The sequence below is a fragment of the Dromaius novaehollandiae genome, chromosome Z, assembly GCF_036370855.1.
Source record: "Dromaius novaehollandiae isolate bDroNov1 chromosome Z, bDroNov1.hap1, whole genome shotgun sequence".
NCBI classification, from domain to species: Eukaryota; Metazoa; Chordata; class Aves; order Casuariiformes; family Dromaiidae; genus Dromaius; species Dromaius novaehollandiae.
In genome coordinates this window covers 78,961,830-78,981,251 of record NC_088132.1, presented here as the reverse complement: position 1 = coordinate 78,981,251, position 19,422 = coordinate 78,961,830, and the positions used below count along the sequence as shown (strand labels likewise).

The following is a 19,422-nucleotide window of genomic DNA, read 5'->3' as shown; positions in this document are numbered from 1 at the left end:
CTCCTAATCAGTCAAAAATATAAATCAAGTTCTATGACTAGGATTACCCTTAAAAGCCTGAGGTTGTTATCTTCAGTAATTAATTTTTGTTCTTTATTTTTATTCATCTTGTACTTTGTTTTGTCTTTGGTTTTTTTTAGGCTTTGGAATAAACTTCTATAACATCTGAAAATAATTGCTCTAGAACTACAAAGCTACAAACTTTTAATTAACAAAGAGGGAGAGAAGGAGGTAGAAGGAGATGCCATAGTTGGCATATTTCACTTGACTTTTTGTGCGCTGGGGAACAAAAATAGCTATAAATTCCACAAAGTTAATGTTTTAACTGTGGCTACATGCCATTCTAGTTGCAACTTTTCAAACCCATTCATTTGCGCATACGAAGAGCCAGGGACACTTAAGCAGAGGGAATGTCTCTGTGACATGCCTCATGTTCTCCTGTTAATGCACTCAACCTGCTAACACCCAGCTCAGCTCACTTCTGTTTTAGTTGTTCCCAAGAAAGTTGGAAGGGCAGAGATCATTACTAAAGACAAGAAAACTATTACAACTGAGGGGGCAAAGTTAAACATTTGTATGGTCTATGAGCAACCCTATTGATTTCACAGGACTACATGACTTACAAATGCACAGAACACTAGTAACAGAACAGAAGGTGAGGCAACATCAGATACACAATCCCTAGAAGACTAAAGAAATTGAAAACTGTTAAATCCTAGTGCAGATGAGCTATAGTGTAATTTTCATTTAAGCGATTTACTCATCCCATAGGTATAGCTTTTCTGCAGCCTGCAGTGTGCCCCACCATCAGATTATGGAGTGCAAAGTTCAGCATATGTTCCAGAATGAAAGCAATATTGAATACTGGATATAGATCAAAATAGTTTATCTTTCACTAGAGACATCAAAGAAATGAAACCACTGCTGTAAATGTCAAATCTATGTAGGAAAGCAATAGCAAACCAACTTTTTCATACATAGGTTTCCTTGTCCAGAGCTGCATATGAAAAGGTACTGTCATTCTGGATTAAAAACAAATATGCTTTTGGATCATTTTAAGCCATCTGTGGTCTAAGCTGTTCCCTTCCTTCACTGACTCCCTCCACCTTTATTTTTTATTTTGTATACTCAGACATACCACCTGTTCAGAGATGGATGACTGCTTGTTACCAAACTGTTTCTTTAGAGCCTGAACTGAGACATAATAGGAATGTTTCTATTTACCGCAGTAATTTTGGCTTATTTGTTTAACCTTGCCCATATGGCAAGAGAATTGAATACTTCTACTGTCTTTTTTGTTTTCCCAGGCCATGAGGTTATGTTTTGCCCTCCTTGATAACATATGGTCTACCTTGGTTTTGGTTTTTTTTTTTTTTCAATAAAATATCAGTTGGGACAAGAAAAAAGTTTGGAAGTATCTAATCAAGCTATTAAAAATAAAAGATTAATTTAAAAAATGAAAAAAACAAAGCAGAAATCCACCAGGTGGAAAATTGAAATAGTTACTCCAAATCTATAACTATCAAAAACTTCCATTCCCACTGGTAATTTTTGTCTTTATGTGAATGGGATAGGGCAATCTTTTGTTATGTTTATCTCAACTCATCTATTGCATCTTCATGTAAACTATTCCTTGAGCAACCTTGGATGACAGCTTCAGTGAAGATGAAGTGACAGGGGGCTCAGAGAGTGGGTACACACTCAAGTTCCTGGATAAGACTGTACAGTCTATGACCATCTCTGTATTTTTAAATACCAATACTTGAGCTAGCTAGTTTAAAAATAAAGCAATTATGTTCATATATGTTTTCAATCCCAGTTTCCCTGCAAAACATGGTTGATATATTTATTATGCAAATCCTCCTGGAAGCCATGTACAGGCACAGGAAGGACAAGGAGGTGTCTGGGAACAGCTAGGAAGGGCATATCATGCCTGACCAAACTGATTGCCTTCTGTGAGGAGATGACTAACTCTGTGGATGAGTGGAGTGAAGTGGATACCCTTTACCTTAATGGGGCTTTCAACATGGTCTCTCATAGGATCCTTCTAGCCAAACAGGTGAGATGTGGTTTGGATAAGTGGACTACAAGGCAGGCTACCAGGCTCAGAAGGTTGCAATGAGCAGTATAGACTCCAACTGGCAGCAAATTACTAGTAGCATTCCCCTGAGCTTGATACTGAGGCAACATTGTTAATATTTTTATTAACCTGCTCAGTGGGGCAGACAGTATCCTCATCAAGTTCATGAATGGTATCAAACTGAGTGGTGTGGTTGGTACACTGGAAGGTAGGGTATGTACTCTGGGGAACATTGTTCAGCTGGAGAAATGGTCTACCAGGAACATAATGAAGTTCAACAAAAACAAATGCTAAACCTGCACCTGGGAAAGATAACCTCATGCAGCAGTACCAGTCGGGCACTACTGGAGAGAAAGCAGCTTTGCAGAAAAGGACCTGGGTATCCTGGTGGATGACGAGTTGACCATGAGGCAGCAATGCACCCTTGCAGTGAAGAAGGCCAACTGCACCCAGGCTGTGTTAGTAAGAGCATAGCCAGCAGGTCCAGGGAAGTGTTCCTCCCCTTCTGTTCAGCACTTGTGAGACCACATCTGGAGTAGCCTGTCTGTTTAGGGCTCCCAAGTACGAGAAATACCTTGATGTACTGCAGTGAATCTCCAGTAGGCAGCAGAAGTCTACCAAGCTGGTCAGAGCACAGACAAGTTGGTCGGAGCACAAAACATACAAGGAGAGGTTGAGAGAGCTAGGTTTATTCAGCCACAAGAAAGGGTATCTTGCTGTCTTCAACCACCTAATAGGCAGAGTGAAGACAGAGCCAGATTCATCTCAGAGATGCACAATGAAAGGGTGAGATGCAAAAGACACAAGCTGCAACCCAGGAAAATCTGATTATATATGAAGATTTTTTTTTTTTTTTTTTTTTTGCACCATGAGGGTGGTCAAACACTGGAACAATGGCTGAGAGAGGCTGTGGGATTTCCATCATTGGAGATGTTCAAAATGACTGAATGTGACTGGTCAAGGTCCTGAGCAATCTGGTCTAGTTGGACCTGCTTTGAGCAGGAGTTTGGACTAGATGACATCCAGAGGCCTCTTCCAACCAAATTATGCTATGATTCTCTGATTTCTCTATGGAAAATGATTTTTTTAAACAGTATTTGTGGTGTCAACGACAGTAACACTCTCTTCTATGTGAAATGGGATTCACATTATTTTCTCTCTGAGCTTGACTCACAGATATCATACCTGTCTTCTTATTAATATTCCTTACATCGAGTATAACAAAACTTTACCACAGGCAATTGGCACTTTCTAAAACATTTAATAACACCCATTTTATTCCTAAGGGTAAAAAAATAATGGGGTGATAACGTGTCCTGAATTGCTAGTGACAGCAACTGTTAAGGCTTCAAGCAGTCACTGTTTTTCACCAGCTGTTGCTTTAGTACCAGCAATTTTCTTCCCCTAACTCCAGACTTATTTATGTATTTTGAGAAAACAGACATTAGGAAACTGTAAGCAAACTTCTTCAGTGACGTCAAATGAAATATTGGATGCCTGTGTTGTACTGTTATACCTATGTGGTTGAGTTACATTTTCATTCTACCTGTAATATGAACCATGATTATGCTCATCCAGGCATGCATGATGATCTCTTACAGTTCTAGATTTACCTACTAGCTGCCCTGATTATCAAGGATTATATATTGTTAATGTTTCATCAGCCAGACTAGGTTACTCCTGAAAAGCTTTACCTTTCTTTCTCCCCCACCCCCAGAATAATTTTTATGTTAGTTGTTTCCCCTTTAGTATTATTTGTATATTAATCTTAAATTATTAACTGTTTTCTGTCCTTTATTTTCCATCTTTTCTGTCTGGGAGAAAAGAGAAGCAGCAGTTTACTTGGCTTGCTGTACTCCACATTATGACACATCACTTTTCCTCTCGGATTTTCTGCAAAGTCTTCAGAAGAGGCAGGAGGGCACTTTGGCTTGTGGTGTCTGCAGTACATGCACTCTCTTTTCAGTGCTCTTCAATGCCTTTTCCAGAGTCTGGCCAGACTTCAGGTTTGAACTAGCCAGCTGACTAAAACACAGGAAATAAATAAATGTCAGAAAATAGCTGTAATCCACAGAGGAGCTGATGCTGAATGCCTCCTGATATCAAAGGGACTTTTTAAAGCAGTGTTCTGTCAGCATCCACAGCCAAATTTCGCTGTAAGGCCAACATTTTCTGCCAGGTATATTGGAGAGGCTTGGGCTAAATCCCAGCAGCATTTGTAAGCAAATGCATGTGTGTGTGTATATGCATTTTCACACACGCCTCTAGGTAAATTGTGCTCCATCTCTGTCAGCAGAAGAATAAAAAGCCTATTACACTGGATAAGAATATGAGTTCATCAGCTGTAATTGTGATTAGGGCTCCCAGGGTGTATTAAAAGAGTGTCTTTTATACATATATATACATAAAAATATGTGCATAACTGGATAGATACATCATGCATTGAGGAGGTTAAACAGATACTTCTAGCATGGGCTTTCTGCCATTCTGTTTTTTAAGAGTCTGTTCTCTCATTATACTCCCAAGCTAGCGTAATACAGATGTAATCTGTGCTTCCTCCCCAGCACTGTCCTTCCACCTTCATCTCTTCTTGTCCCTCCACTGTTTCCTGTTCTCTGTGGCAATAAATATGAACTACTTGGGCTAGCATCCCAGCTGACCCTTTAGGTTTCTTAGTCCAAAACTAAGATTCTAGGAAAAAAAAAAAAAAAAGCTGATTAATCCTAGACAGTCATCATTCCTTAAGTTTCTGTTAGTAAAGTCTCTCAGATGTCTTGGGGATGTACTCAAGAAAGTTTGGGGCCATATTCAACACAGTTAAGATTCTGCCAGCTGTTAGTTGTTACCCCCCCCTCCCCACCACACACACACACACTTTAAAGTGTTTGATCTCCCATATAAAAATCAAACCACAGAGGCAGCAAATACAGAAGGGATATCCAAAAATACTGCCTGCTGAATGGGGAGCTTGCCAATAGGACAAGCTAACCACAGATAAATGAACAAGTTATCACGGTAACTACCAAGTGTGCGTTCTTAGCCTGCAGTAAAAGTGAGGTAATTCGAGCTGGGTTAGCAGGCAATATGAGAGCTTGTTATGTCTAATTAGTTAAACGCATTCTTACAGCTCTTCCTACCCACTGGCCATTTAAGATTTTTAATTTTCCTCCTTCAGCACATTGATTTCTTATTGTTATCCCCTTCATATGCAGTTCTTCAGACTCAGGATTTTATTATGCATCTTCCATGCTGGCAGATCACATCTTCCTGGGACCATGAATGGAGCTAAGTAGATGCCCTTTATGCAGCTGTCATGTCCATTTTAAGGTTCCTGTGTCATGGGACACTTTTCCAGTGTTCCTGTGACCAAGAGAAGACCCTTTGCTTACCCATAAGCCCTCTTTTCAACATATAAAAAAGGAGCTAAGTAGCAGCACATCAGAGAAGCACCTATGAATTTTCCATAGTTAATTCATATTCTGCAAAAGTGTAATATTTTGCCTCTACTGATACAGACATGGGAAAGATCAATGTCATTAGTTTAATAAAGATACTGTGCAAGTGTCCTCCTTAACAAGATGGCTTGATAAAACCTTCCCAATAAACTCCAAAATTACTAAAACCTGAAAATTAAATTACAGATTTCAGGAAAATACAACAACAACAACAACAACAACAACAACAACAACAACAACAACAACAAAACTTGTTTCCTGAAACAACCTCCCCCTATCATTGCACTAACTTTCACTTTGAAAAGCAACTCAAGTAGTAGGTGGAAAGGTGAAACATTGTTCCGTAACTAGTGCATAATGGCAGTTTGATACCTCGTACATTTGCAATGCTTCCTTACTTCAGCAAAGGACTTCTGGAAAAAAAAAAAAAATCCATTGCAGTCCAAATCTCTATAAACCCATTATAAATTCCTTCCCTGTCTCCTTTCTGTAGAATACCCACTTCAGCAGACGAGATAGAATCGCCAGATCACAGCATATGAGAATTGCGTGGAGGGGGAAGGGAGAGATTTGTTGTGAATTTCTTTTCATTGCCAGGAGCTTAGTATAATGTTCTCTATCTGCTTGGAAGCTGTGTCTAGGAGTATGTTTAGACATGAAAACTGTACACCAGAATATGTGCATTGCACTCCACATAGTGTGAAGCAATATGTGGTGTCAGGACACACAACCCTATCTATCTGCTGCATTTGGAACAGATATCTTTGTGACCCTTTTAGTCCAATGTTGGAAACCACATTGAACAAGATATTTAAGCATAAAGGGAACTTTCAGCACTTAGGTAGTTCCACTCATCTAATTATATGTCTTAAAATGACACATTCAACTGGACAAACAGTTTGGATATGTTTGCTCAAAAGATTATACAGATTCAAGGGTGTGAATCACTAATATTTTTGTTTTCTTTTTATTTACAGTTCTCTTTTGTGATTGTATGTACAAACACACACAAATAAAGACACGGCTGCTTCTGCCTTTCCCTCATTTTCTGTGTGGCTTTCCAGACTTTGCTCTCATCTCCTTCAGGTTTTGAGTCTCATTCCCCAGTCTTCAGTAGACAATGCTGAAAATAGCATGCTGAAACCAGCATCCTGCTCTGCCTTCCTCACTGGCTTCTGCTCTGTTTTGTTATCTTGCCATGTCAATTGAGTGCTCTCTGAACAAAGCATTGCTGCTGGAGGCGATATTTATTCTATCTTCAAAGTAGTGCTAATATAATGACAGAGCGATTTTTATAGGATATTATGTTTTTATAGAGATTTATTCAGTACTCAGTCTGCTTAGCATCTCCATCATAATCAAGAGCTGAATTCAAGTGACTAGTGAAACCTGAATATTTTAACACATAAATGAAAATGGCCTATGTAGCCTAGAGAGAGAGAAAAATATTGGGAGCTGGCTATACTTTGTGCCCCTAAAGCAGTAGACATGACTTTCAGTGTTATAATAAGTAAGAGTTCAACACTTCTAATTTACCATTTACTTTAAAAAAAGTCTGAGAAGTCTAAATAAGCAACATTTGCAGCTTCCTTTACATGAAAATCTTTTGATAGCCATCTGTTCTTAGCAGATGATAATTAAGAAATTCTTTGTTGAGGAGAAAAAATTGAAACAATTTCCTCTCTTGTGAACCTAAAACCACAGTTAATTCCTTGATTTTTTTGTGAATGTTCACAGGCTGAACTGATGTAGAAACGTCCTCTTTTTGTCATCTTATGACCATCTCTATCTTCTGCTGAGTGGTGCAATCAGAGTACCTTTAAAGATGATGGACAATTTAGAAAACTGTCAGATCTTTGAAAAACTGCTTTGAGCAATTGACCCTTACTTGTTCATCTTGAAGACTGATGCTAAAGATTTAACACTCACAGATTCTCTTCAAATTAGACCCAGAGCTATCTCTGACTGATGCAAGATCATGTGGCTATGAGCATCCAATTCAGTCATGTCCTCAGGCCATCTTTCTGGAAACATTTCCTAGTACAAAGTTGTCTTATCTCACTCATCAATCTTGCCTTTCACAAGATAAAGCCAAAAGAATGCAGTCTGTAGTAAAGAAGAACAACTTTAGAGCCTAACCTGCAGACAGCACCCTGACTCCTTAGTGATATTTACTTGAAATGAGATGCTGATCTAATTATTTAACATTTAATCTGTGAAATAATGACGTAACATTACTAGAAAGTGTAAACACTAGATCTGGGAGCTTCCTGTGTTTTGCTTGTTTCATGCCTGTCTAGGTAGCCACACAGAAATTTTTTTTCTTTACTCAAAAGAACATTAGCAAGAATGTTGCAAAAAAGAACTAAATTACTTGTAGGCAGAACTGCCCCATTAAAATGACTTTGTGGATCCAAAATGTGGAAAAACAGGCCAAAAGGGAGGGAATGGATTTCTCTAGTAGGCAGAAATCTACCTTGTTTATGCTGGGCAATAAAACAATCTCCATCCCAAAACATTCATAAACAATTTCAAGAAATAATGCAAGTGAGAATCAACATGGGATCTAGAAAATTTTTTTATAACAAAGTGTGAGAGAGATTCATATAATGAAAAAGCTAATAGTGGCTTAAAGTCTTTATATAAGAACATTAGCAATGACCATAGCAGGTCAGAAAAAATGTCAGTCTGATCTAACAGTGGCCAATAAGAAAAAGTATAAGAACAAAGCACTGATGTTTCGTCAGAATACTTTCTTAGCCTTAACAATTTGCAGTTCATTTGGATCAAATGAAACTATGGTTATTCCTGGTTCAGAACAGGGAGTCTAAGCTTAGTGTTTCATGTCCCAACTTAGTGACTAACGAGCTGGGGTGCAGATAATCTGCAGATGAGTCTCTCTGGTTTTGACTAGAAATTTAATTTTTTTTGAGACTATTGTACAGTTTTCCTTAAAAACTGTGCAAAGTGGTTTTACAATCCACACTCCCCATCCTCCATCCCCTAAAAATAAGCCCCAAAGCTTATTGCAGAACTCCCAGACAATCCTATTATTTTCTGCACTACTAAAGCTGAGTTTTCCAGATGGATTCATTCCTGTTCATATGCAGAGGCCAGTTAAAGAAAGAGAAGGGAAGGAATATCTGAGCAGGAGTGCTGCCAGAGGTTAGAACAGCTGAGGGCATGAGACATATCAGTACCGTGCCCTGTGCCATTTCGATGCCATTTGGATGTCCAGTAGGGCATAAGTTTGCACAGCAAGACCACATCTTCTCCTTCACCCACTCTGCTAGTCCTCCCTACCCTCAAACTTCCACTTGACCTGGGGATCCAGTGGTTAATGGTCAGTCATTCATGCTATATCCCATTCTGACCACTAATAATTCTGAAGTGTGAAATCAGTAAAGAGGATCACAAAGTGGCAAGGTAGGATGGAAAACATGGGCAGTCTTATGAGACACCAGCTTTCACATAACTCTGGGAAGGGAGAAGGAGGAACTGAACTAATTGCAACAGACTCACAATAATGATTAATTGTATGGCAGCTTTTATCTCATCTAGCCTTGTAATCTAGAAAACCAGCAAAGCTGAGCATGCAGAATTGCCTGCCACAAAGTCGGAGTGAGGTTTGCTCAACTAATTACTTCTGAAGACTTTCAGATGGATTTAAGAGCAATGGTGTTGACATGAAATTCTCCTCTCACATTTCTGCAGCAGGTTACTCATTTGCTGCTCAGGCTGTTGAAAAGCGGTGTCTACTTCCCCAAGGACTGAGGAAAAAGTGATGTGCACATGTTTTGTTGAGTGAAACATGCAGAACTTTGTCAGGTAAAACTAGTTGTGAATTCTAGTGGAATTTTGGCCAAAAGAAATTGGCAATTGCAGTTTAAACATTTGTGAATTTGATGATAGGTAAAAGTTAAAATGCTTAATTTTTACATTTGCAGAAGGAGAAGTTTCAAGATAATATTTTCAAACAATAATTCACTTTGAAATGAAATTAAAAATCCTGACACAAAAGAGAAGGCTTGGGTTGAAGGAATGAAAACTGGAATGTTTAACCAACCCCCAGTATTTTTGTTTTACTTTAGTAATGTGCACTTTTTAGATCTGAAACATAGTCATATTGAATGTTTGGCCACAAAGAGGAAATACTTGTTACTCACAAAGCCTAATCTTCAACACTTCTTTCATCCTGAATTGATTTCCACTTGATCTTTTTCCCCCTACTTTCAGGAATGTCATTGTTCAGTGGCAAGGATATGATAGACAGTTTATAAATGTAAATATCTGAAAAAAGAGCAGAAGGGTAAAAGGGCTTGGAGCATTTTTTTCTTTTTTTCAGAAAATATTCCATGACAAATATTATGTGAACAAATAACAACAGTGCTGCTTGTCTTGAAAAGACAGAAAGATTGATTTTTCTTTTCTATCTGGTTCTGCTCAGGTTTTCAAACTCCAGCTACTGCTGTAATATCCAAGTATTTCAGCTTTGACCTGAACAATAGTATTTCACACTTGGAAAGACCCTTAAACCAGCCTGTACAAAGCCTCTGCCACCATGTGTGTTGATGCAACATTTGTTTGAGGAAAAAATAAACAACTGTCAGAAATGACATAGGTATAATAGATGTGCTTTTGGTTAGTGGATTGGGCTGAATGTTTCTTAAAACAGCAATCAAATACTTACAGTCAAAGTGCTTGACTCTAGGAAAGGAAAGTGGCAACATAAGAAAGTTCAGTTCAAGCTCCGCTAGACCCAATCCTACCTATCAAAATATAGAGCTTGTCCCCGTCCAGATTACTGGGTAGGTCAGGGACCACCTATATTTTCCTGGTACCTTAGACAGTGAGGAACTATGACTAGTAAAAATTGATCAATCCTGATTGCTGTTCATCAGTACTGAGAAACCTCTCAGGTGCTAGGTGGGGGTTCCTTAGGCATAAATTCAGAACTGAAATTAATAACAAATTGTCATTCATGTCAGATAAGCAATACCCAATTTTTGCTCCCTTTCATAGTACAGGATGAGATTCACTCGGATTATTTTTCTCTTTCTCCCTTGTAAGTTTTCTCTTATTGTAGACCCAGGATATTGTCAATACCTTTGATCTCTCAAGCTCTTTTCCTGTGGCATGTTACCAGTTTTGAGCTTCTGTATTATGTTTGTTCTGACATGCTGCAGAAAGGGATTGTGATGGGAATGGACATGGACTTCTGTATGGATTCTTCTGGAATTTCTGCCTCTCTCTGATTCATGACCTGCTATTCAGCTGCTTGTTTTCCAGAATGGGGCTCCTGCTGGGGTATGGCTTCGACATCCAGAAGTGAAGGGAGGGGACAGGGATCTTTCTTAGATATCATTCAGAGTACCCGTGGCTTCTCGTACTCCTCTTTTTAGTTGCTATGGTACAAATAGGGCCTGCTGATTAAGATGCTACTTCCCTCCCTATGTTTATAAAAAGTTCCTAAATCATTTACAGCTCATATAAATTACTGCCCATCAAAAATACTGTCTATACAGTGCTTGATCAAAATCCACTGGAATTCCTCCTATTAGCCTCAACAAGATTAAATGAGCACTGTGCTGAGCAACTTGTATCCCCTCCTGGCTCTGATTTGTGAGTGAGCCCCCATGTCTCCCGCAGCAACCATTCTCAGAATGAAGCTTTTGGTCTTAAATTACCACTCTGTTTCCCATCGCAAAGCAAATGAGGGCTGCCAGGATAGAAGTCTATGTAACTAATATGGAGGTGAATCCTTGCAACCATTAGTACTTCACCTGCAGCCTCCAGACCTCTCCATGGCAACCTGGAGCTCCTAATCACTGGTGGACAGCTGCAAAAGCCATCTCAGGCAGGCAGCGCTAATTCCCAGTCTTGCAGGGTGAGATGCACACGTGGAAATTCATTGCTTTCCTGCGTGATGACCAACACTGGCTCAGCCAAGGTGATTCTGCTGATTCTGCTAATACAGGCTCTCTGAATGAAATCTACTTTAAGATGCTGCTGCTGCTGCCTTGACCAAAGGAGAGACAAATCTAAACAGAAAATAGGCTGATCCTGATGGAGACTTTCCAGCTAATGACAATCCAAGGGCACAGATAGACTATTGATCTGTTTAGTTGTTTGTGCTTCTCTTCTCAGGTCCAGATATTTTTATGTTCTGCATATGGGGGCCAGTGATTGCCAGTGCCTACCCACCCACTCTCTAGCCCCTGTGGCTTTGCGCTGTCCTTTTGGTTGTGCAGGAGCTGACCTTAGTGGGGAGCTGGCTGTCTTAAAGATGGCATCTCATCCATCACTGCTTTCACGGGCTGTCAGCATTGCAGTTAATCTCACTTGTAATTTTCCAAAGGAGGTTTGCAAAAGCCACAAACAGAATCTTAATGCTGTAAAATGCTGTTTGCAGACAGAGAATACTTCCTGTCTTTATGAAGCTTTGCTTCATTCCAAAGCTGCGTTCCAGCTGCCCTGGACTATCTAGAGAGGAAAAAATCCCAAATTCAGCCTATGTTCCTGTGTGCTGTCCACAGTTCAAATGCTATAACTGGTGTACCTTCCCTCTCACCTCACGCATACCAAATTGGACTCTCAGAACCATTCACTTTGCAAGGAAGATGTGAGAAGCCCATTCATTACCCCAGGGTTCACACATCCTGCTCACAAGGCTCCACTGCCCATTTCACTGACTTGTCCTTCAGGCAATCTTGCTCTTCAGTTACATGGCGTTCTTCATGCTGTGCTTCTATAAGGCCTGATCCAAAGCCCCGTAGGCTCCTGCGGTTTTCAAATGAAGGTTGGATCAGACACGAAAAGCTTGTGCCATCCCTTTACTCTTCATCTTTCATTATCTTCACTACCTCAGCCTTCCTCCTTCATTCTCTTGTTAAGGTTTACCAGTGAAAGAATGAGCTAAATTGGAATCAATATTACCAGAATTATACTCAGGGAAACAATGCCAGATTCAATCACAGAGGGTTACTCTGAAGACGAGATATAAAGCTATATTTCCCAGATATATATTCAATAGAATGACCTCACTCCCTGACCTATCTGTCCGTGTCACGCTGACAGATCGTATCTTCCTGTGGAAGCTGCGGTTTGTCAACAAGTCTCTGAGCTGTGCCGATTTGGGTTGGTTTTCTGTGATACAGTTTTTCTTCTGGCAATAAGGTGTGAACAATGTAAATCCCTAGAATTATGTGGAACATCAGTGACCTTATCAAGGGCTTCATCCCATGTTTCTAATTTCATAGGTGTCTAGTCTCTTGGACACATTACAAACTGAAAGCAAAAATGTGTATTTTTCCTCTAAACAGGTCTCTATACTTACAGTTTCTTCAGCAAACAGATTAAATTACTATACTTGTATTTTCAGTGGTGCTGGAAGCACTAGCTGTGATTATGATAGCATTGCACTTCAGAAAAGCCTGTTTTCAGCCTTGAAGCTAAAAAACTTTGACTAAATGGCCTGAAATTGTTTATGCCAGCTGTCCTTCTCATGCTGAATTACTTTGCTTTGTGAATTAATTATTTCTATTAATGACTTTAATGTTGTCTCCATAGTTTGGCAGGAAACTCTGGAAACACCTTTATAGAAAGCCAGACAAATTTGGCCAAGTTACAAGCCTTTGCCACCAGCCACACAGAAGATGGGAACAAGTTTTTCTATACTACTTATTTCTCCTGAGAATGCTCCAGTTCTTACAGCTTTTAGTAGTTGTCTTGTCTTTCATTATGGAGCTTAGCATGTTTTCCTTGCAATTGTTCTTGCTTGAAGGTGGGAGAAAATGTAATTTTGATCCTTGAAAAGAAAAGAAAGAGGAATAGATGGACAAAGACTGGAAAACCATGGAGCAAAGGGGAATGGCAATTTCTGATATTTGAGTAGTGCTGTGCTTGCACTCTGATTATATTTGCAACCTTACCGTCCTTTTAATATAAGGATGTTTCAATTTTTGTGGATTTTTTTTTCTTTTAGGTATTGAATGTATAAAATCTTCACTGAAACTGCAGCTCTGCATAATGGTTTGCTCAGAACTGCGGTATCTTTAACAAAATGAAATAAAACAAAAAATCCTCCTTCAGCTAAAACAAGGTACAGCAACAGGAAAAAATGATTAAAAAGTCCAAAGTAGACTAAAATAGTCCTCTATCCAGGCAATCAATTTCTCAATGGTGCCCAATAGACATATTGAATCACACATTTTGCTTACACAGCTGCCCAGAGAAAAACAAGGACCATATTGCTACCCATCTCCTTTTGCTAAAGGTTGGCAATTATAGCAGTTGGAAAACAATAACAATCTTTCATTGTGTCAGTGAGTATTATTCAGGTTGGCATACAACCTCAGTGCTTACTCTTACAATATTCTTAATTAAATTAAGATTAAAGCTGTAATGTAGAGGAATGATCCTCTTGTTGCAAAGTTTGTGACTCAGTGCAAAGGTGCTGGGGCACAATTCTGTGGTCTGTGTTATGTAGGCACATAGCAGGTGTGGACATACTTCCAGGATGGAACAGACTGATGTTCTGCTTCATCCGAAAACCTGTTTCCCACTGTGTCTGGCTTTACAGGTAGATGCAAAAAATACAATAATGTGAGGTCATAATCTGATCATTACAGACATTTTCTTCCTCATGGTAGGTATGACAGGGTTTGCTTATACCCTGAAACATTAGGGTTTATATCTCTAATAAATTTAAATGGCACACTGGCTGCATGAAGCTAGGAATAAGAGCAAGATTCATTTTGCAGTAGGCAGTATCAATTGAGACTTCTCACAGCTGAGGATTTAGGTTGTTCTTTACAGGAATCTCAAACAGCTTTTTCATCTAATTTTCCACATGGTTTGAATGTTACTCAAATAATCATGGTATTCAAATACTGATAAAAACAAAGGCTGGAATTTCCAACCTTGAATTTGAATACACATCTTATGTTTCATCCATAGAGTTTTATATTCAAATATGGAGAAGAAAGGTTATTCTACTGGCTGGGAAGCTAGCCTGAAATTTCAAAGCTCATAGGATTCACTCATTGTTTTGCTGTAGACTTGCTACTTCTTGTTGGGTGAGCTTCTGAAGTGCAAAAAATCCCTGAAGTGGGAGGAAATCATTATTCTTTAGGATAAGCATCTACACTCTATTTAAGCCACACAATAATCCGCATACTGAGCACCGTTCTTAGCAGACTGATGGATCAACCACCAAGAAGTAGCAAATGAGGAAACTTTAGGAATAACATGCCCTCTTCAAAACTTAGGCAAATTAAAGAAAGCTGCCTCAGTTCCCTCTAGATTCGTAGTAATTCCTTCCCTTAATTTTTCTCAAAAAACAAGAAAACATTTCCTGGATGTTCTCTGAGAGTAGTAAGTACATTTGGCCACTTAAGAAAGATGAGCTGAAAAACAAATGTATTTTGGATCTTTGTGCAGTTCAGGCATGAGCTAAGTGATAGGACTGCAGGCCTGTCAAGACCAAAACACTTCAAAGCCTATTCGGAAATTCACGTACCTGAACAATTTTAAGGTATGAAAGTTGCTGTGTTTAAAGAGTCAAGTTGCTTACAGGATTAGGTGAATGGTAAATAGAGCTTTTCCAGGACCATAATTCTACTGAAGTCTTTTTGGCCATCAGTTCCAATCTATACAGTAAAGGTATTAGCACTTCCAAACCTCATATGATTACTGCACTAAAGAAACGAAATGCTTGGAAAAGTCGGTGCATCAGAATTAGAGAGATATGGTGGAATGCATGAATACTGTCACTATACTCTTTTCAAACATCTCATGGATTCAGACTGATCTTTTCACTCATGGATCTTGTCTATGTGGTATTGTTAGAATATTTCCCTGTTAAATTAAAGATTGGTGAAATGCCCCAAGAGTGGCACTCCAGTGGTATACAGAAAGTCAAACTACACATGCTGTAATGGTGTCCTGTTGATTAGCTGATATTTATGGACCTTTTATTCCTTGTAGGTTTCGACTGAAGAAGGAATGAGTTTAGCCAGAGAATACTCCTGCTCCTTTTTTGAGACTTCAGCTGCCCTCCGTTTCTACATTGATGACGTCTTCCATGGACTAGTGAGGGAAATCCGAAGGAAAGAGTCTTCACTGCCCATGGCGGAGAAGAAGATGAAGAGGAAGGATAGTCTATGGCGGAAACTGAAAGGGTCACTGAAGAAGAAAAGGGAAAGTACAACTTGATGGCATTTTCCTGTGAGCTACCCCTCAGGAGCTGACCACAGTAACCTGCAACAGTTCAAAAAGGCAGCATTGACACCGCATCTTCCAGACCAGGTCCTGGAGTTCTTTTCCGCCAGCCCTCATGCAGAAATAGCTCCCTGAAGGCCCAATTCATGGTTGCCCTGTCGCTCCTCTGTATTATAAAGTCACTTAGCATACCCTCTTATCCCTTCTCCCCATATCTGAGTGGAGATAATATTATGTTTTTCCCTGTAGTCCCTGGCTGGTCTTCAAATGCTAGGAGTTAAGCCAGCATCCAGGGCAGAAACAGCTTTCACCAGCTCTAGAACAATGGATGCACTTATGGCCTCCTCTTTCTCATGCATGGATCACTTCACCATCCCAGGAATGAATACTATTGATTTCACTGGAAATTTTCACAATTTAAGGACTTTAGAATTTGACCTGCAGCTTCGCATTCATACGTAGATTTAGGGTTAGACTGTGCTCAGCTGTTATGTATATGTGTATGTGCATGCACGTGTGAGAACTGGGCTCACAGGGAACACCAGGGGCTCCCGATTTTGATCCTGTAGAGGCTCATCCTCATCCTCTGCTTTCCATTAGCATGAAGGCTTGGCAAGGATAGCACAAGTCAAGCATTGCTAGATGTTCGGAAGGGTGCAGGGCTATGGCTCTGCCTCCTCAGCTTATTACTTATCAGAACTGGCGAGCTACAGAGGTGCATTGTCCCATGGACATGCAGTGCATTGGCCACATTCCCACGGCCCACTAAGGAGTGCACAAAGGCATTATCCACCTGATAACTCCCAGAGCTCCCCCTAGAACAGTGCAGCTCTGTCCCACCATGTAATAACATCTGTGATGTAGCAGCCAACCCTCTGCTTACTACAGAATTGTATCAGGCCAGAAACCATTTCTTTCGCAGTCCTTGACCATCCAAGTGAATCATTTTAGCAATCAGTTGGACAGGTCTTTTAAAAATTCCTTTTTAAAGCTGGCATGGAGTAGAATATAGCCTCATTGACTTTTCTTTTTTTTTTTAACAGACTTCTCCTTTTAATATTGACTTTATTTATAAATTTTACAATTAAAACATGCACACATTGTGTCAAAGAATAAAGATCATGACTTCCATGAAAATGTACTAGCAATCAGTGTCATTTGTGTTTCTTATGAGTTTATAGCTGGCTTCATTAGAGAAATACGTATGTTCCCTACTAAATTTTCTCTTTTTTTCACTTTTCTTCTAGGTATTTTGTAGGATTTGGACCAATGAATTACATTTTGGAGGGTTGGGGGTGGGAGGCAGCCAATATGTTTTCTTTTGTCAAGTATAAAATAGATATAGTTTTTGTGAAGAATTCCAGCTCATTAAAATCTGGTATTTTGTTATCCATTTACCTCTCTTCCTCTCAAAAAAACTCCACTGAAATTTTTTGATTTGTCAAAAATTTTCCATCAAAACCACCACATTATTGTATATGGTTAAATCATATGTGGCTGTATTTCTACTTTGGAAAGATTATTTCTGAGGAATACAAACACAAATGAGGATTTATGGTAAATTTTTTGTTTGCTGCCCCCAACACCTGAAGACTATTTATATAATTATAATTGCTATTATTATTTTACCTGTATTGCCACATAAATTTTAGGTCAAGTTTCCTACAGACAAAGAGATGTGCTTGCCCAAAGAGTTTATGAGGTAAGTATCAGTGCAGAGACAACAGGAGGCTGCACTGAACAGATGGCAACTACGAGACAATAAATAAGAAAAGGAAACATCTGTGACTATCTCAATACTGCACACTGAATAGAGGGGAATGTAGGTGTCGTTCCATGCATAAGAGACCATAGAAATAAGTCCCTTGAGAAACCTTAAGGGATACCTATTGGTCTTTTTTTCAGGCCTAAACTTTGAGACAACTGAAAACCATTTAGTTTTGACTAGTATGTCATTTCACCTGCACTACTGAGCGGCATATTATATCAACCCTATGCTTTGTAGTTTCAGGGGTACCTTGCTTCTGGTCAGTTTGCAATGCAGAAAAAGTTGCAAAAGAAAGTATAGATACAGTCTGAGATGATGTCTTACATGAATTAATAAATTAAACATGCGTTGGACTGTTATCTGGCATTAAAGTCATCTAGTACAGAGCAACACCTTTCCACACTATTAAATTTTCTTACCCTGCACAACAGGATTACCACAGACAAACTACCTGTTGGAAGTGGTCCTTGGACTATGCCAAGTCATGCACCATGCTCAGGAACTGTTTAGGAAAGTGCTAGCTGATACAGTATAAAACCATGCTAGGGATCATCTTAGCAATTTAACAGTATAGATGTTGAAGTTCCTGTGCTCAGGTACATCCCTCGGTATGTTTAAAATAGCAGTCAAACTTTTAGGTGTACTAAGCACACTAAACCTCCAGGTTCTGACTATCTCCACAGCTAGCCCATACATGCCAGATATTTGGTAGTAGGTTAGGCACTTCAAAAAGAATGAGGTGTCAGACCTTCTGAGGCACTTCTACATCACTGAGCTTCAATCAGGATTTTTGGGCAACTGAAGAGGTATAGGGCAGAAATGCCTGGATTTATCTCACTCCATTTCAGTCATATGAAACTTAAGAATGACATCTAGCCATTAAGAGCTCCTCTTTGGTCAGTAAGGAGAAAGGGGTTCCTCTGGTTGGTGATTTTTCCCATCTAGATTGGGTACTATCTTAGCATGGGATGAATCACCTCCTGAAATGGCTGTCTGTTTTCAATGACTATATGTTTTTAATTAATGAGCAGCTTGGTTTTAAGTCCTAATTTTGTGATGGCTAAGTTCAGGTGTGATAAATCTCATTGTTAATGATTTGTCTACCTCATATCTGTGGCAGAGAAGAGAAGGATGCTATAGATTGCTTGGCACTGAATCTTGCCTCTGAAACACCTACCATCCTTTATTTTTAAAATGGCAATGTCATTCTGATTTACCATCACGCAATTCCTCAATAATCTATAATACTTAACCTCAGTTAATTGAGCAGAGCTTATGGAGGTTATAGTCAGTGAGGATAACATAAGTCATACCTGAAAAAGAGGCTTGGTGCAGCTGCTTTACCTAATTAATCATTATGATTCCATCACAGAAGAAGGTTGTATTTAGCTGTCAAACCTAGCTGACAGAATTAAAAATCAGCAGCTCTGTGTGTAAAGACTTTTCCATCTCTGACTAGTCCCCCTGTCTCTCCTAATCATGTCTGGAAAATTTCAGGAAGGAAGCAGATCATTTTACTTTGCTATGTTGCCTACAATACCATGAAGGTGGCAGCTATAACTTACTCCACTGTCAGACTGTGTTGCAGTTGGGCTATAATTCAGCTTCTTCTGTGAGTATAATTAAAGCCAACTAATAAATAAAATAAAATAATACCTCTTTGCAAATATATCCATGGTGTCTTTTGCAAATACATAATATATGGCAGTTAATTACCCTTCTTCTCAGCTTTGGCAGCTCACACATTGTATCTGACTGTGAAGTAATTGGGGAAAGCTGTAAGTCAAGGTGGAATATTCACAGTATTTAAGTTTTCCTTTTTCACATGTTCTACATATAGGCCCTAGTCCTTAAGCACAGAAACCTTCTGTGTTCCCTCGCATTGTCAGCTTATGAAC

General features: G+C 39.3%; 1 protein-coding gene across 1 annotated transcript in view; it reads left to right on the top strand.

Moving 5' to 3' along the window:
• Nucleotides 1-16,893, top strand: part of LOC135324659 (GTP-binding protein Rit2) — a 176,610-nt gene extending 159,717 nt beyond the window's left edge. Inside the window, exon 5 of the mRNA XM_064501370.1 lies at nt 15,523-16,893. Coding sequence (XP_064357440.1) covers nt 15,523-15,750 — 228 coding nt within the window. The 3' untranslated portion in view covers nt 15,751-16,893. The remainder of the gene's footprint in view (nt 1-15,522) is intronic.
• The last annotated feature ends 2,529 nt before the right edge of the window (nt 16,894-19,422 follow it).